General features: G+C 55.4%; 1 protein-coding gene across 1 annotated transcript in view; it reads left to right on the forward strand.

The window, feature by feature from the left end:
- The window catches only part of SBK1 (SH3 domain binding kinase 1), a 32,585-nt gene extending 19,267 nt beyond the window's left edge, over window positions 1-13,318 (forward strand). Inside the window, exons 2-4 of the mRNA XM_023192991.2 lie at window positions 6,834-7,066; window positions 8,480-8,682; window positions 9,574-13,318. Coding sequence (XP_023048759.1) covers window positions 6,841-7,066; window positions 8,480-8,682; window positions 9,574-10,419 — 1,275 coding nt within the window. The 5' untranslated portion in view covers window positions 6,834-6,840 and the 3' untranslated portion in view covers window positions 10,420-13,318. The remainder of the gene's footprint in view (window positions 1-6,833; window positions 7,067-8,479; window positions 8,683-9,573) is intronic.
- Window positions 13,319-17,871: the final 4,553 nt, after the last annotated feature.

Raw genomic sequence — 17,871 nt, forward strand, 5'->3', positions numbered from 1 at the left:
TTTTTTTTTTTTTTTTTTTTTGTATTTTTAGTAGAGATGGGGTTTCACCGTGTTTGCCAGGATGGTCTCGATCTCCTGACCTCGTGATCCGCCTGCCTCGGCCTCCCAAAGTGCTGGGATTACAGGCGTGAGCCACTGCGCCCAGCCTTTTTTTTTTTTTTTTTTTTAAGTGGAGCTAACAATAATGCCTACCTCATATTTGTGAGGATTAAGTGCATTAGTCCTGAGAACGGCCAGGCAGGTGGTAAGTCCTGTGTGATGTTGGTGCCGTTATTATTGTTGTTGTTATTTTATTTCTTCATTGTAGGGATGGGGAAGCAGAGGCCCAGAGCAGTGGTGTGACTTGCTCAAGGTCACCCAGCAAAAAAGTGGCGCACATTAGGATCAAGGCCAAGCCTCAAGGTCCATTGCTCCCCCTGTGCCTCTGAAGCCACGTGCGTTGGAACTGGGTCAGAGGCAGCATGTACCTGGCGGATGACGCAGAGGCAGGGATGGGCTCGTGGATTAATTCCTTGTCTCCTGCTGACACCTTGCGGAGAAAAGGCCTGAAGGGAGAGGGAGGTGTGGAAGGAAAAGAAGGAGGGAGGGCACAGTAGGGGGACCCCCAAAGCTGAGCCCTATGACCCAGGAAAGGGATGCAGGAGAGGGGTGAACCCGATCCAGCCCCTGCCCCTGGGGAGCTCTTGGATTGTTGGTGGAGCAGACGGGGACACAGCTGAGGTATTCAACAGGGGCCTTGAGAGAGGGACAGGCAGCCCCTGTGAATCTTGCGGTTCAGCAGAGGCAGGAGTCAGCACGTGTGAGGGCAGCAGGGAAGTTTTCCTGAGGAGTGAGACCTGGGGATGAGGAGGCACGGCAGGGAGGTGGAACAGGCAGGAGAGACTGTTCAGGAATCAAGAAGATAGGATAGAGGACACTAAAGCCTTAGAGAGGCCAGGGGCAGTGGCTTGGCAGGAGCATCGCTTGAGGCTAGGAGTTTAAAAGCAGCCTGGGCAACATAGCGAGACCCCATCTAAACACAAAAAATAAAAAATTAGCTGTGCACCATGACGCATACCTGCAGTCCTAGCTACTCACAAGGCTGAGCTGGGAGAACTCCTTGAGCCCAGGAGTTCAAGGCTACAGTGAGCCATGATCTGCACTCCAGCCTGGGCAACAGAGCAAGATCCTGTTTCAAAAAAAAAAAATTAAAGTAAATAAGTTAATTAAATAAAGCCATAGAGAGTCAGTGTGGGGTAGTGGTCAGAACATGGGCTGAACCTGACAGTTGAGGGGCACACGTGGGGCCCAAACTGAGCCCACTGGGCTGTGTTCCTGAACCAGCCCAGCCCTTCCCAGGGCAACTCTGAGGCAGACACCCCAGAGGGCAGAGATGAGCCAAGCATCCCGTCCCTGGGTGTGGGAGGGAAGGAGAGCTTGTAGCCACTGGTGGCCACCAATTAAGCTCCCAGGGGACACAGAACAGCCTGAGGTAGCCTTGCAGGGCCAAAGCCCAAGGCGGGAGGATTGCACACGTGTGGACGCGTGTGCTGTACGCACGTGGACCGCCCACCTCAGCAGCCCTTGGGGACTCCACAAGCATCAGGAAAAGTAGGTCAGGGGAGCAGCCCAGCGTCTCCCTGGTGGGCGTGGGGAGGAGTTTGAGGCAAAGAGGGCTGCGTGCTCATCGGAGCCCCTGGGGGACAGCCCCACAGTCCACACAGAAAGGGCCCAAGGACGCGCTGGCCCTGGGGAGGCCTGCACAGAAGCAGCCTTGCCTCACCCTGCTGGTGTTGCAGCGGTCGCCTCAGTTTTCTAACTCGGAAGCCTCATCACCCAGGTGGTGGGTGGACATTTCACAGGGGTTGGAAGAGGAGATTTTTTCCAAGCCTGAGACCAGGGAAAGACCCAGTGCTGTCCAGCCCAGAGCTGGGACTGCGTGGAGACGTGGTGGCAAGTGGCATGTCTGCGTTTGGGTGAGCACACTAGGGTAGAGAAGAAGGGCATGCGGGACTGGGTTCTCTGGGCCTGGCACCGTTCCTACCTTTGGTGGAGGGGACTGTGGAATGGGCGAGGCCAGGGCACATGTTTAGGTGGAAATGAGCTAGGAAAGAAAAGACAGTTGCTAGATAGGAAGGTCCTGTTGGGGTGAGGAGGCCAGGCTTGTAATCCCAGCACTTTAGGAGGCCAAGGCAGAAGGATTGCTTGAGCCCAGGAGTTCAAGACCAGCCTGGGCAACATAGTGAGACCCCATCTCTACAAAAAATAAAATGTGGGCCAGGCGCAGTGGCTCACGCCTGTAATCCCAGCACTTTGGGAGGCCGAGGCAGGCTGATCACCTGAGGTCGAGAGTTTGAGAACAGCCTGACCAACGTGGAGAAACCCCATCTCTACTAAAAATACAAAAATTAGCTGGGCGTGGTGGCGCATGCCTGTAATCACAGCTACTTGAGAGGCTGAGGCAGGAGAATCTCTTGAACCCGGAAGGCGGAGGTTGCGGTGAGCCGAGATTGTGCCAGGCAACAAGAACAAAACTCTGTCTCAAAATAAAATAAAATAAATATGAAAAACATTATCTGGGCTTTGTGGCACATGCCTTTGGCCCCACTTACTTAAGAGGCTGAGGTGGGAGGATTGCTTGAACCCAGGAGCTGGAGGCTTCAGTGAGCCATGTGGGCACCACTGCACTCCAGCCTGGGCAACGGAGTGAGACCCTGTTTTTAAGAAGTTAAATTAAATTAAAAACCAATGGGAAGCTGGATGCGGTGACTCACACCTGTAATCCCAGCACTTTGGAGGATTGCTTGAGGTCAGGAGTTCAAGACCAGCCTGGGCAACATGGTGAAACCCCATCTCTACAAAAAAAACACAAAAATTAGCCAGGTGTGGTGGCGCACACCTTGTGGTCCCAGCTACTCAGGAGGCTGAGATGGGAAGAGTGCCAGAGTCCAGGATGCAGAAGTTGCAGTGAACTGAGATCATGCCACTGCCCTCCAGCCTGGGTGACAGAGCAAGACCCTGTCTTAAAAAAAAAATACTGACAGGGAGATGAGCTGGTTCATGAATGGAGGGAGGCAGGAGGCTGGGGAGACAGGGATGGGAGCAGGCTGCAGGGCGGGGAGGGGAGGGCTCCTTCCTCCCCAGCCAGCTGAGAGGACGGTGCAGATGGAGCTCCGTTTGGGGCTGGGTGGGAGGCCAGGAAGTTCTCTCCTGATGTTCCTCCTCTCCGTGTGAAGTGGGAGGCTGGGTCGTGCCGAGAGTGAAGGGGAAGGCAGAGGAGGAGGAGAGGCTTGGGGCCTGGAAGGGAGCTGCCGGGCCGGGCGAGGATGCAGGGCTCGTGGAGTGCTCACCCGCTCCCAGCCTCCAGCCATCCCCGCCCGCCCTTGCTCAGCCGGAGAGAAAGCCGGTGATGACGAGAACAACACAGTAACCCCGGGAACCTATGGAGCACTTACTGCATGCCACATGCCAGGGCTTCACGCCTGCTAACTTATTTAACCCTTGCAAGAACGCATTGGGAGAAGGCACTGTTATTATTATTATTACTATTATTATTATTCTATTTAGATAGGGTCTCACTCTATCATCCCCGCTGGAGTGCAGTGATCATAGCTCACTGCAGCCTTGAATTCCTGGGTTCAAGCGATTCTCCTGCTTTAGCCTCCTGAGTAGCTGGGACCACAGGTATGCACCACCACACCCAGCTAACTTTTTTTTTTTTTAATTTTTGTGGAGACAGAGTCTTGCTCAGGCCAGTCTCACACTCCTGGCCTCAAGCAATCCTCTCGCCTTGGACTCCCAGAGTGCTAGGATCACAGATGTGAGCTACCTTGCCTGGCCCAATGCACTATTATTATATCCTTTGTATAGATGAGGAAACTGAGGCACAGAGAAAGGAAGTAACTTGCCCAAGGACATTCAGCTAGCAAGTGACAGAGTTAGAACTCAGACCCAGGCTGTCTGGCTCTACATCTGTGCCTTCTCCCAGATGGAGCTGTGGTCGTCATTCTTCAGGGTGCAGGGGTGCTTAGAGGCAGGCTAGGGACGCTGGAGTGACATGTCTGGGATCGCAGGGAGAAGGGGCCGGGTGCGGTGGCTCACACCTGTAATCCCAGCACTTTGGGAGGCCGAAGCGGGTGGATCACCTGAGGTCAGGAGTTCGAGATCAGCCTGGCCAACATGGTGAAACCCTATCTCTAATAAACATGCAAAAATTAGCCAGGCGTGGTGGCACACACCTGTAATCCCAGCTACTTGGGAGGCTAAGGTGGGAGAATTGCTTGAACCCAAGAGGCAGAGGTTGCAGTGAGCCAAGATCATGCCACTGCACTCCAGCCCGGGCAACGAGAGAGAAACTCCATCTCAAAAAAAAAAAAAAGAAAGAAAGAAAAAAAGGAAAAAGAGGGAGAAGGGAGTGCAGGGAGGGAGGCTGCACTGGGAAGCAGGTGCTCAGGGGCTGGAAGCTGGTGGCAGCTTCTAAAGGAGGCAGCCCTGGCCTCTCTTGCTGGTGCACACACAGACACATACTCATGTGTGCCTGCGCCTGGAAAAGGCTCATCCCCCCTAGTCAACCCCTCTCCATTTACAGATGAGAAATGAACGCCCAGAGTGGTTGCCTGGAAGACAGGGGCAGGGAGGGATGGGGTTTTAGAAAGGGGCAAAAGGAAACTTTGGGGTAATGGATGTGTTCATGGTCTCGACGGCAGGGATGTATACATATGTCAGAATCATCACACTGTACACTTCAAACGTGTAGTTTTTTGAACACTGAATATACCTCAATAAAACTAGAAAAATGACATGAGATAAGGGGAAATAAAGAAATGAAGGCCACGGACGGAGAGTTAGTTCACTGTCACCCACGTGATAAGTCAGGTCTCAACCCAACGTGGTGGCTCACGCTGTAGTCCCAGCACTTTGGGAGGCTAAGGTGGAAGGATCACTTGATCTCAGGAGTTTGAGACCAGCCTGGAAAACATAGCAAGACCCCATCTCTACAAAAATTTAAACATTAGCCAGATGTGGTGGTGCATGCTTGCAGTCCCAGCTACTCAGAAGGCTGAGGCAGGAGGATCCCTTGAGCCCAGGAGTTCAAGGCTGTAGTGAGCTATGATCACCCTACTGCACTCCAGCCTGGGCAACAGAGCAAGACCCTGTCTCAATACAAATACAATTTTCTTTTCTTTTTTGAGACAGAGTCTTGTTCTGTCTCCCAGAGTGGAGTGCAGTGGCACAATCTCTGCTCACTGCAGCCTCCGCCTCCAAGGTTCAAGCAGTTCTCCTGCCTCAGCCTCCCAAGTAGCTGGGATACAGGCGTGCACCACCATGCCCAGCTAATTTTCGTTAGCTGGGATTAAAGGTGTGCACCACCATGCCCAGCTAATTTTCATATTTTTAGTAAAGACAGAGTTCCGCCACATTGACCAGTCCGGTCTCGAACGCCTGACCTCTAGTGATCTGCCTGCCTTGGCCTCCCAAAGTGCTGGGATTATAGGTGTGAGCCACCACGCCCAGCCTAAATACAATTCTTTAAAAAGTCAGGTCGGCCGGGCGCAGTGTTCATTAGTCGGGTGGTGAGGTCATCTGCGGTGGGGGAGGCACTGCCTGGCTGTGCTTATGTGTGGCCATGTGTGTGGTGGGAGGGTGTGGCCACATCTATACCATCCTGCCGGTTTGGCCTGAGACCACGTGGCCAAGATACGTGATGCTGCAATCATGGCCCTCAGACCTCTTCCCCACCTCCTACCTTATGGAGAGCCCATATCACTTTCCATCATAATATACAACTGGTGTGATCACTGTGTCTACTGCCCTTCTCCCCCTAGGGTGTAAGCTCCATGGGGCAGGGAATCCTAGGTGTTCGTTCCATGCTGTGTTCTCCGGGCTTTGGAGAGCCCTGGGGAACAGCAGGTGCTTCGTCAGTACTTGTGAATAAGCTGGGCATGGTGGCTCATGCTGGTAATCCTAGTGCTTTGGGAGGCTGAGGTGGAAGGATCACTTGAGGCCAGGAGTTCTAGACCAGCCTGGGCAACATAGTGAGACCCCAACTCTACAAAAAAAAAAATTAAAAATTAGTCAGGAGTAATATGTGCAGCAAACTACCATGGCATGCATTTACCTGTGTAACAAACCTACACATCCTGCACATGTACCCCATACCTAAAAATTAAAAATTAAAATTAAATAAATAAATGAAAATTAGCCAGGTGTGGTGGTGCATGCCTGTAGTCCAGTCTACTCAGGAGGCTGAGATAGGAGAATAGCTTAAGCCTGGGAGGTCGAGCTGCAGTGATCTGTGATCGTGCCACTGCACTCCAGCCTGAGTGACAGAGCAAGACACTGTCTCAGAAATAAAAATAAAAACAAGCCGGGTGCAGTAGCTCATGTCTGTAATCCCAGCACTTTGGGAGGGCCAGGCAGAGGGATCACTTGAGGCCAGGATTTGGAGACCAGCCTGGGCCACACAGTTTATTTGCCCTCTCTACAATCCAAATAAACAAAACCAACGCTTGTGAATGAGAGTACCCGTGTGAACTCGGTATCTGGCTGTGTCTGTGTGACATAAACAGGGGCCTTGCCTGACACTGTGTGCGGGTGGCAGCATGAGGCAGAGGGGCTGGTGCCACCAAGCACAGAGTCGGGCACTGACGGTCTTCAGGGAGCTGACTCAGGCTGGCCCCTGAGGCTTTGGGGAAGGCGATGCGACCAAGATGCTTGTCGCCCCCTTGTGGTTATCTTGGGCCTGGCATCCGGGCCCATCCTCAAGTTTTCTGGGTTCTGGGGAGGGCAGAGGGGCTGGAGGAGGGGGCCCTTGCTTGATGTCACACTTCATGCTCACCACCCCCACTCAACAGGGAGAAGATGAGCATGGGCTGCCCAGAGCCTGAGCCGCCCCGCTCCCTGACCTGCTGTGGGCCAGGGGCTGCCCCTGGGCCTGGTGCTGGTGTGCCCCTGCTCACTGAAGACATGCAGGCCCTGACTCTCCGCACACTGGCTGCCAGCGACGTCACCAAGCACTACGAACTAGTCCGGGAGCTGGGCAAAGGCACCTACGGGAAGGTTGACCTGGTGGTCTACAAGGGCACAGGTGAGCAAGTGCAGCATGGCAGGACTGGGAGGTTGGGGTGGGGCAAGGCTGGGAGGTTGGGGTGGGGCAGGGCTGGGAGGTCAGGGTAGGGGGACATGACCTTACAGCTGGGCCGCGGCTCTCTGGTGCTTTGTGGAAGCAAGGAGGCAGGGTCAGGGGCCAGATGGAGAGGATGAGGCCTGAGGCAGCCTGTGGGGGAGGAGACCGGGCAGATGGGGCAAGGGAGGAATCTGGGGCAGAGTGGCCAGGGTACAGGATGGGCTGCTCTGGGGCCATCTGGGGTGCCTTTGAGACAGCCAAGGGGATGTGTCAGGAGCCTCTGGAGAGGGCAGGGCTGCTGGCTGTGTCTGGGTATCACCAGTGTCTCAGGGATGGCTGGCCCCAGGGAGGTGGACAGAGAGTGAGGGCAGTTCCTCAGGAGCAGGGTGCCACACTTAATGGGTGGTGGAAGGACCTGTGAGGTCAGTATGGCCATCGCCATCTCTGAGGTGAGGACAGGGAGACCTAGGCCATTTCAGCCACATATCCAATGCCCTGAAGCTACAGAGGCTGTGAACCAAAATGAGACCCCAGGAGTCATCTCCAGAGCCTTGTTGCTTAGTCACTGAGCTTGATACCTCTCCCACACTGTAGCTCACAGCCATGCCACCCAGTCAGCCAGGGGCTGGGGCAGTGTGAGCTCCCACAGCTGCACACGCCTGGGTCCAGGGGCTTTGTGCTAACTGAGGGCAGCAGGAAGAGCACCTAAGCTTTGTTTGGAGTCACCTGAGCTTTGTTATTTGCTTACTGTGTGACCTTGGGCAAGTGACTTCACCTCTCTGTGCCTCAGAGTCCTTCTCTGTAAAATAGGGTAACATTAGTGTACAACCCATACAGTCATAATGAAGTGTGAGTTGTGAATGTGCAGTGCTGAAGGCAGGGCCTGTGATGTGTAAATGCTCCGTGGACACACATGTGTGTACCACACAGCTATGTACCAGATGGGTGCAGATGCTTGCCCAGGCACAGAGTTGTGGACATGTGCCTTGCAGTGTCTCATTTCTTATTCATTCATCCATTTAGCAAGACAGGAAGCTCATGGAGACACATTCTAGCTGGGGTAGACTGGCAAGATAAATAAGCATATGGCTGGCAGGACAAAATGAGAGAAGTGGAGGGTGCCACAGGCCCCCTCGCCTCCTCGCCCCCTCCTCCTGGAGGGCTGCAGACTGGGTGTAGAAGGCCCAGGTTGACCCTGCCTGCATAGCTTTAGGCAAGTCCTTTCCTCTCACTGGGTCTGTTCCCATCCGTGAGATGAGGATAGTCATGCCTTCTGGGGACCCTATTGCACCTTGTTCCAGAGACAGGCATGGGTGTCCAGCACAGAGGCACTGGGAGAGGGGGCTTCAACCCTGTTGCTGTTGCTCCCATCAGGCACAAAAATGGCACTGAAGTTTGTGAACAAGAGCAAAACCAAGCTGAAGAACTTCCTGCGGGAGGTGAGCATCACCAACAGCCTCTCCTCCAGCCCCTTCATCATCAAGGTCTTTGACGTGGTCTTTGAGACAGAGGACTGCTATGTCTTTGCCCAGGAGTATGCACCTGCTGGGGACCTGTTTGACATCATCCCTCCCCAGGTACTCGGGATGGTGGCATAGGGCAGGGAGAGGGTCTTCAGGGTCCCAGAGTGTGACGGTGGGAGTGGAGTCAGACCATTCAATCAGCAAGTATTTACTGGGCGCCTGCTGTATGTCAGTTACCATTCGGGGAGCTGGGGATGTGCAGTAAGGAAGACAAAAGTCCCTGTTCTAGCAGGAAACTGACACTCCACAGTGGGTCAGATAATAACAGATGGAGATGAGCGCCTGAAAGGGACAGTGACAATGACGGGATGAAGTCTTACTGCGCCCTCCCCTGGGGCTGCACAAGAGGAGAGGTGTCAGATCCACCTGAGAAGGGGCCCTCAGAGGAAGCGACCCTGGAGCCAGGAGGGTGGGGGAGGGTTCCAGGCACTAACTTTAAATCTGCTCTGCCGCTTGCTGGCTGAGTGAGGAGACCTTTGGAGTAGGTCCTCCTTCTTTGCTGAGCAGCAACTACATGCTAGAATCTGGGGACAAAGATGCACGGGCACAGCAGGGAACAAGACAGGAAGCTCAGGGAGCCCCGTTCTAGTTGGGGGAGACCGACGAGATAAGTATCTAGCAGGCAGGGCAAAATGATAGCAGGTGGAGGGCACCGCGGACCCCCTTGTCAATTTTCTCCTGGAGAGCCCCGATGTCCGATGTCCCCATAGGAGAAGTAGGCGTGGCAGCCACTAAGAGGATTGGATGAGACAGCGAGGGAAAGGGCGCTCAGCAGCACCCGGACCGCAGCAGGCCCGCGTCTGCGCGGTCTCCCCAGTTACTGGGGACAGGGTGGGAGGCGAAAACTGCCTTGCTAGAGAGGGAGAGAGGGAGCTGGAGGGGAGGGCGGCGGGGCGAGCGCGGGAGAGCTGAAAACCGAGCGTGGCTCCCCCCGGCCGCCCGCAGGTGGGGCTCCCCGAGGACACGGTGAAACGCTGCGTGCAGCAGCTGGGCCTGGCCCTGGACTTCATGCACGGGCGGCAGCTGGTGCACCGCGACATCAAGCCCGAGAACGTGCTGCTGTTCGACCGCGAGTGCCGCCGCGTGAAGCTGGCCGACTTCGGCATGACGCGCCGCGTGGGCTGCCGCGTCAAGCGCGTGAGTGGCACCATCCCTTACACGGCGCCCGAGGTGTGCCAGGCGGGCCGCGCCGACGGGCTGGCGGTGGACACGGGCGTGGATGTGTGGGCCTTCGGCGTGCTCATCTTCTGTGTGCTCACCGGCAACTTCCCGTGGGAGGCGGCGTCGGGCGCCGACGCCTTCTTTGAGGAGTTCGTGCGCTGGCAGCGGGGCCGCCTGCCGGGTCTGCCTTCGCAGTGGCGCCGCTTCACCGAGCCTGCGCTGCGCATGTTCCAGCGCCTGCTGGCCCTGGAGCCCGAGCGCCGCGGCCCGGCCAAGGAGGTGTTCCGCTTCCTCAAGCATGAGCTCACGTCAGAGCTGCGCCGCCGGCCCTCGCACCGCGCGCGCAAGCCCCCCGGGGACCGCCCGCCCGCCGCCGGGCCACTGCGCCTCGAGGCGCCCGGGCCGCTCAAGCGGACGGTGCTGACCGAGAGCGGCAGCGGCTCCCGGCCCGCGCCCACCGCGGTCGGGTCGGTGCCCGTGCCCGTACCCGTGCCGGTGCCGGTGCCCGTACCAGTGCCGGTGCCTGAGCCCGGCCTGGCCCCACCGGGGCCCCCCGGCCGGACCGACGGCCGCGCGGACAAGAGCAAAGGGCAGGTGGTGCTGGCCACGGCCATCGAGATCTGCGTCTGAGTCGCCTCCGCCGCCCTCGGACCGGGGAGCCGCCCGAGCCCGCCCCAGCCGGTGCCCGGTGCGGCGGTGGGGAATGGAGCCACCTCGCCGCGGGGCAGGGGGCGCAGCGGTAGACTAGGCAGGACGCGGCCCGGCACCCGGTCCGTCCCCGGCGGGCTGGTGAGGGGACTACCAAAGACCCCTAGCGCGGCCTGGTGAGCGGGGACTTGGCCCAGAGGAGCCAAGCCCCACAGACCCGAGAGTTCGGAGCCCCCCCAACACACACACACACACACACACACACACACACACACACACACACGCACGCCAGGAGCAAGGGAGCTTTCGGTCCACACTCCCAGATGCCTCCCTGAGCCCTGGAACCCGGACTCGTTGCTCCTGGCCCTCCATACCCACTGGCAGATCATCCTGCGGTCCCACCCCAGATCCCCTCCCCCTGGCGTTCCCACTCTGCCCCCTCCCCACCCTGGGTACAGAAAGGGACTGAAATGTTGGGCAGAGAGGGGACTTAAGGCTCCTGGGTACTGGCTGGGATCAGGGCAGTGAGCGGAGGGCAGCTGTGTCCTGCCTTCCCTTCTCCCCTCCAGAGGCTGGAGGGGAGAGGCCAAGCCCCTGGAAAATGTAGCAAATGTCTGGGTGTCGCATAAGTGCGTATATGCGCGGGACAGGCCCCGAGAAGCCAGTGACTCCTGCGCACTCCCATTGCACTAATGAAATCACAGCCCAGGAGGGAGGGCAGCTTGGCACCGGCCGAGAAGTGGAGCTCTCTCCCCGCCCCTCCCCCCAACCACAAGGGGTTGTCCTGACAACTGGGGATGGAAGGGCTCACAAGGCGGGGGTCTCAGCTGCCCCCGCATCCTTAGGGCAGGGCCCAGCTCCGCCTGCCGGCAGCACCGTCCCAGGCCCAGGGACCTCTGCCAGGTCCTCCCAGCCCTTGCCGCACCAGCCTAGACGTAGTAGCCTGGGCTTCCAGCAGGTGGCGAGCTGGTTCGTGCTGGAAATTTCTCCTAGGTTTCTTGGGGTCAAACATGCCAACCCCCAAGACCCCATCCTCACGCCTCCCACATTTCTGGCACTGGAATGTGCAGGGTGTAGGACCTGCATGTGTGGGTGTGAGAACGAGGGCGGTGGAAGCGAGGGGGCGAGTGTGTGACTAGGTGTGTGCGCACATGCATAGGGTGCAGACACGTGGGTGTCCTCCTATGCGTTCCGTGACTGTGCGTCCGGACACCTCAGCAGCGCCCCCACCACCCTGGTCCTCCCAGGCAGCTGTCCCAGGGCGCCCAGGCCTGCCTTGCACCACACCCCTCAGGGAATCCGGCAAGGAGGCCCCTGCAGGTTGGTTCAGGCCCCCAGGCAGCAAAACAGAGACAACAGACCCCTGCCTCCCCCAGTGCTCCCTCCTGACTCTCTGCCCCTCTCTGGGGAGGCCTGGGACCCCCGCAATAAGCTCCACATGGGTGAGGCTGTCCCTGTGCCTGGCCCTCCGCCCCAGGTCACCCCTGCCAGGGTCCCTCCTGGGGTTCTGGGCCATTTGAGGGGCTCTTTGATGGGCCAGGCTAGCCAGAGTGAACTCTGAGCACTTTCTGGCTGATGCCCCAGCCTCTCCACTCCCCACTCATTCCCACCTTGAAAAAGGGCTATAGGTCTCCTGCCCTGCCCGGGTCCAGTTTACAAACAGTGTGGGGTGGCCCCAGGGCCTGGCCCCGCTCTCCCCGCTGTGCCCACTCCTCTCCAGATCCCACCTCCCCAGTGGGTATGGGCCCTCTACATGCCAGGTAAGTAGCAAACCCCCACTCCCTCCAAGGGCCAGGTCTCAGAGAAGGCCCCCATCACTGCCCCCGGCCCACCTGGAGCCCATCGGGGCTGCCTCTCCCAGCCGTGACTTCTCCTTTTGCCTTAGGCCTCGCGACATCCTGATCTCTCCTGCAATAACAAGGAATCGAGATTCCACAGTAGACGTCCCTTGCCGTGCTCTCTCTCTCTCTCTTTCTCTCTCTCTCTCTCTCTCTGTTAAGATCCTGTTCGGGAGTTTCCCTCAGCCGTTGTAGTATCTAGTATGTTAGAGTTGGGAGGGGACCGTAGTTATGTAGCCCAGCCCCCTCATTCCCAGAGGCACCCAGAGGGCCAGCCACCAGCCTGACCTCAAAGCAGAACCGGAACACCAGGTTGGGACCCTGGTGCTGCCACCTCGTCTGCTGGTTGGGCTGGGACCCTTTGCCCCTTAGGAGAGGTGTTGGTCACAGATGTTTACCTCAGTATATGTCACTGTCGAAGAAACAAAAAATAATAACAAAAAATAACACTGTAGACAGGAAGACTTAGAAAAAAAAAAAAAAAAAAAAAAACTCACACACAAAAAAATCTCCCCTGTTGCGATTCTTCTGTGAAGGTACAGTGTGTATGTGTGTGTGCGCGTGTGTGTGCGTGTCTCTGTCCCATGCCAGGCAGGCCAGGGCATCCCGGCCTCTGTCCCAGACCCCGTGTCCCCCACACTGCCCCCCGTCCTTCGGTGCTTCCCAGAGACCCCTCTGAGCTGGCCTGTGGGGTGCGGGGAGCCCCCTGGGTGGGAGGCGGGGCCACAGGTCCACCAGAGGGTCTCTACCAGGCCCACTGAACAGAGCCCCATGGCTGCCCAAATGTTCCCTGAGCCCACGCTGTGGCTGGTGGGACAGTCCTGGTGGCTGGCATCAGCGTCCATGCTTGGCTCAGGGCCTGGGGCAGGGTCCTGGATGGAGTCCTAGCCCCAGAGCCCCAGCCCCTCATGTCTTGCCGCCCTTCCCTCATGTGTTTGTAAATACTCTGGCATCCTTTGGCCCTGAGAAGGTTTTTAAATGTGTTATTTACTTCTCTAAACATGACGATTGCTATAAAAATAAACAAAAGTTTAGAAAAATGACCACTGGGTGGCTGTCTTTTCTCAGGTTTGGGATGGAGAGGGCGGTGGGGGTGGGGGCACACAGGTACTCTAGAAAATGAAAACTTGGGCTGGGCACAGTGGCTCACATCTATAATCCCAGCACTTTGGGAGACTGAGGCGGGCGGATCACCTGAGGTCAGGAGATCGAGACCATCCTGGCTAACACGGTGAAACCCCGTCTCTGCTAAAAATACAAAATTAGCCGGGCGCGGTAGCACACACCTGTAGTCCCAGCTACTTGGGAGACTGAGGCAGGAGGTCTTGAACCCGGTAGGCGGAGGTTGCAGTGAGCCGAGATCGTGCCATTGTACTCCAGCCTGGGCAACAAGAGCAAAGCTCCATCTCAAAAAAAAAAAAAAAGAAAAGAAAACTTGACTTTGACATAGGCTCTAGGACTCCTGTGACCTCTCAGAGCTTGAAGTGAGGGGAACAGGACCCAGATTCTGGGACAAGGGGCAGGCAGTCGTCCCTTGCCTGGAGTTCAGCTAGTAGCCCTTCTGCCTGGCCAGAACATAGAGGCAAAAGCCCAGAGGGATGGTGCAGGCCAGTTCACCACTCAGCGTCTTTTTACTGAGCACCTTTTGTTTACTGGGATTCCTCCCAGGGGCTGGGGACACAGCACTGAGCAGGACAGACAGGGCCCCTTCATCATTAGATCACATCTAATGATGAACGCAGACATTGCCCAAACAGCAGGCTGGGTTCAGTGAAAGCATGGAATTGGGAGACTCACCGAATTTGGAGGAGCCCGCAGATGCTCCCTGAAGGTGAGGCCAGAGCAAGGGACAGGAGGAAGCTAAAAGGGCTGGTTGCAGGTGTAGACTCCAGCAACAGGCAAGGTGGATGTTCTGAAGGAGGGGGAGCTTCAGTGGGCTGTAGGGAGTTTCATGATTCAATACGCATTCAAACAAATATTTGCTAATTACCTGCTTGTGTCAACAGAGCAGCTCTGTTGGCTCTGCCTTCAAATACAGACACATCCCAAGGCAGCAACTGCCCATCGCCTGCATTGCTGCCTCTGGATGCAGCCTTCCTGGCCTAGGGCAGGAGCCTCCTCTCCTGAGACTCTACAGGCTCTTCTTCTTCTTCTTTTTTTTTTTTTTCCCGAGTTGGGGTCTCATTCTGTTGCCCAGGCTGAAGTACGGTAGCTCAATCTTGGCTTACTGCAACCCCCACCTCCCGGGTCTAATCATATCTCACTTGCAGCCTCGATCTCCTGGGCTCAAACAATCCTCCCACCTCAGCTTCCCCAGTAGCTAGGACTACAGGCATGTGCCATTGCTCTGGGCTATTTTAGTTTTATTGTTACTTTTTGTAGAGACGGGGTCTCGCTATGTTGCCCAGGCTGGTCTCCAACTCCTGGGCTCAAGCGATCCTCCTGCTTTGGCCTCCCAACGTGCTAGAACTACAGGTATGAGCCACTGTGCCCGGCCAGACAGATCCTTTTGATAAGATCTGTCACTGTGTTCAGAACTCTACAATGGCTTCCTGTTCCACCCCAAATCAAAGCTGAAGTCCTTAGAGTGGTCTCCAAGGTCCCATGAGCTCCGAGAGGTCACAGGAGGCCTAGAGCCTATGTCAAGGTCAAGTTTCAACCCCGGCACATTCCAGCCTCATCCCTGTACTGCCTGCCAAGAATGTGTTCACCTGGAAGCCTTCACCTTCGCCTCGTACTCCCCCAGGGCTCCCTCCCGCCCTTCCTTCAGGGTCAGAGCAAACTTCCTGAGCAGCCTAGCTGGAGAGAAGCCCTCCTTAGCCTGCTTCGCTGCACACTGAGCACTCATCACCACCTGCAGGACCATGTATTTGTGTGTTACCCATCTCTCCCTGCTAGAATGAAAGTTCCATAAGAGCAGAGGCAGTGTTTGGCAAACTGCTACTTCCCTCCAGCCCCCACGCCTGGGACAGGGCCTGGTACGGTGATGGGAGCTCCATAACAACTTGTCAAATGAATGAATGCATGCCCGCTACTATTTTGGGGACCAAGGAAACAGTAATAAACAAGACACACAATCCCTGTCACATCCTCTGAGACTTACTTTTTTTTCCTTTTTAATTCTTTTTTTTTTTTTTCTTTGAGATGGAGTCTTGCTCTGTTGCCCAGGATGAAGTACAGTGGCTCAATCTTGGCTCACTGCAACCTCCACCTCCCGGGTTCAAGCAGTTCTCCTGCCTCAGCCTCCTGAGTAGCTGGGATTACAGCACACACCACAATGCCCGGCTAATTTTTTTGTATTTTTAGTAGAAATGAGGTTTCACCATGTTGGCCAGGCTGGTCTTGAACTCCTGACCTCAAGTGATCCGCCCACCTCAGCCTCCCAAAGTGTAGCCTGGAGGATTACAGGCTTGAGCCACCGCACCCAGTCTTTTTTTTTTTTTTTTTTTTTTGAAATGGAGTCTCACTCTGTCACCCAGGCTGGAGTACAGCAGTGCAATCTTGGCTCACTGCAACCTCCACCTCTGGGTTCAAGCCATTCTCCTGCCTCAGCCTCCCAAGTAGCTGGGATTACAGGCATCTCTACTAAGCCCCATCTCTACTAAAAATACAAAAATTAGCCAGGCATGGTGGTGTGAGCCTGAAGAATTGCTTGAACCCGAGGAGACAGAGGTTGCGGTGAGGCAAGATCGTGCCATTGCACTCCAGCCTGGGCTACAAGAGCGAAACTCCGTCTCAAAGAAAGAAAGAAAGAAAGAAATACAGTGTACAATAAATGTAACGTGCTTGAATCATCCCGAAACCATCCCTCCACCCCCATCCTCGCTTCACCCCACCCACCCCACCCCCAGTCCGTGGAAAAAATGGTCTTCCACAAAACCAGTCCCTTGTGCCAAAAAGGTTGGGGGCTGCTGTTCTAAAGAGGAAAACAGACATTCTATAAGTTACATAATTATATATGAAATGATGGGGCAGGGGCAGAAATAAAAAGAGAGGGAGGCCATAAAGAACCGAAAAAAGCCCTATGGGGCAGAAAGGACTCGTATCCAAGTGTTCGATTTGGGATATGTTAAAGAAAAGCTCTGTCATTTCAAAATGCCTGCCACTTCTCTGCCATGGTAAAGGTGTCGTTCACTTTAATGGATTGTTAGGGATGGAGGAGAAATCTACAAAAGCAAAAGAGCATCACTGGTTCCCCAGCTTGGTGGATAAACATCACCTCTTCAGATCCCCCACTGAGCCAGAGAGTGGCGGGACTCGCCACCAGGGGGCTCCGGCTTTTGGCAGCCATGGCTTCTGTCTCCGCCATTCACTCATGTTACCGCTGAATTCACTTGGACAATATCAGGCATCCTCCAGGCTACAAAGCTTTTGTCCTGCCACGCCCATGGCTTGACTGGAAGGGCTTCTAATCTCACCCACATGCTGCAAGAGAACTAGCCCTGTCCCTGTGGCCCCTTCTGTCCTTTAATTTAGCCTTGGTCACCTCCCCTGATCATGGCACATTCCTTCTTGAGGGTGCTGGTATCCTGTCCATAGTCTTCCATCCAGACTAATCAGTCCATCAAAAAGGTTCCAATAACATTAAACTTCCGGCCAGGTGCAGTGGCTCACGCCTGTCATCCCAGCACTTCAGGAGGCCGAGGCGGGCAGATCACTTGAGGTCAGGAGTTCTAGAGCAGCCTGGCCAACACGGCAAAACCCCGTCTCTACTGAAATACAAAATTAGCCCGGCGTGGTGGCTAACACCTGTAATCCCAGCTACTCGGGAGACTGGGGCAAGAGAATCCCTTGAACCCGGGAGGCGGAGATTGTGGTGAGCCAAGATCGCGCCATTGCACTCCAGCCTGGGCAACAAGAGTGAAACTCTGTCTCAAAAATAAAAAATAAATTAAAAACAAAAAAAAAACATTAAACTTCAAGGCTGGTTGCAGTGTTGCAGTGGCTCACACCTGTAATCCCAGCACTTCGGAAAGCTGAGGTGGGAAGATCACTTGAGGTCAGGAGTTTGAGACCAGCCTGGCCAACATGGTGAAGCCTCATCTCTACTAAAAATACAAAATTAGCTGGGCATAGTGGCAGGCACCTGTAATCCCAGCTACTGGGGAGACTGAGGCAGTAGAATCACTTGAACCCAGGAGGTGGAGGCTGCAGTGAGCCGAGATCATACCACTGCATTCCAGCCTGGGTGACAGAGCAAAGCTCCATCTCAAAAAATAAAAATAAAATAAAATAAAAAATATTAAACTTCAGAAGGAAAGGAAGTTGTAGCCTTGATTCCTTTTTTCCCAAGACACTCCTTGAGGTCTATGCAAATTTTCCCAACTCCTCAGCAGTCACAGCTAAGCGGGCCAAGGCAAAGGCTAGTGGAAGGAGTGATTGCAAAGACCCCATGACACCCCTCACACAGAGCCATAGATGACTACTCAACTTACAGTCACATCACCATGGGAGAGTCACCAAACAGCATCTCTCTCTCAGAAATGTCAACATCTATACACCCATCTAGTGTCTGGTTTAGGGTGGAAATGTGGGTGTAAGAAAAGTAATTTAGAGGTACTTACTGGCAACTGAGGGGAGGAGACTGTTCCTCACT

The sequence above is a fragment of the Piliocolobus tephrosceles genome, chromosome 17, assembly GCF_002776525.5.
Source record: "Piliocolobus tephrosceles isolate RC106 chromosome 17, ASM277652v3, whole genome shotgun sequence".
Taxonomy (NCBI): Eukaryota; Metazoa; Chordata; class Mammalia; order Primates; family Cercopithecidae; genus Piliocolobus; species Piliocolobus tephrosceles.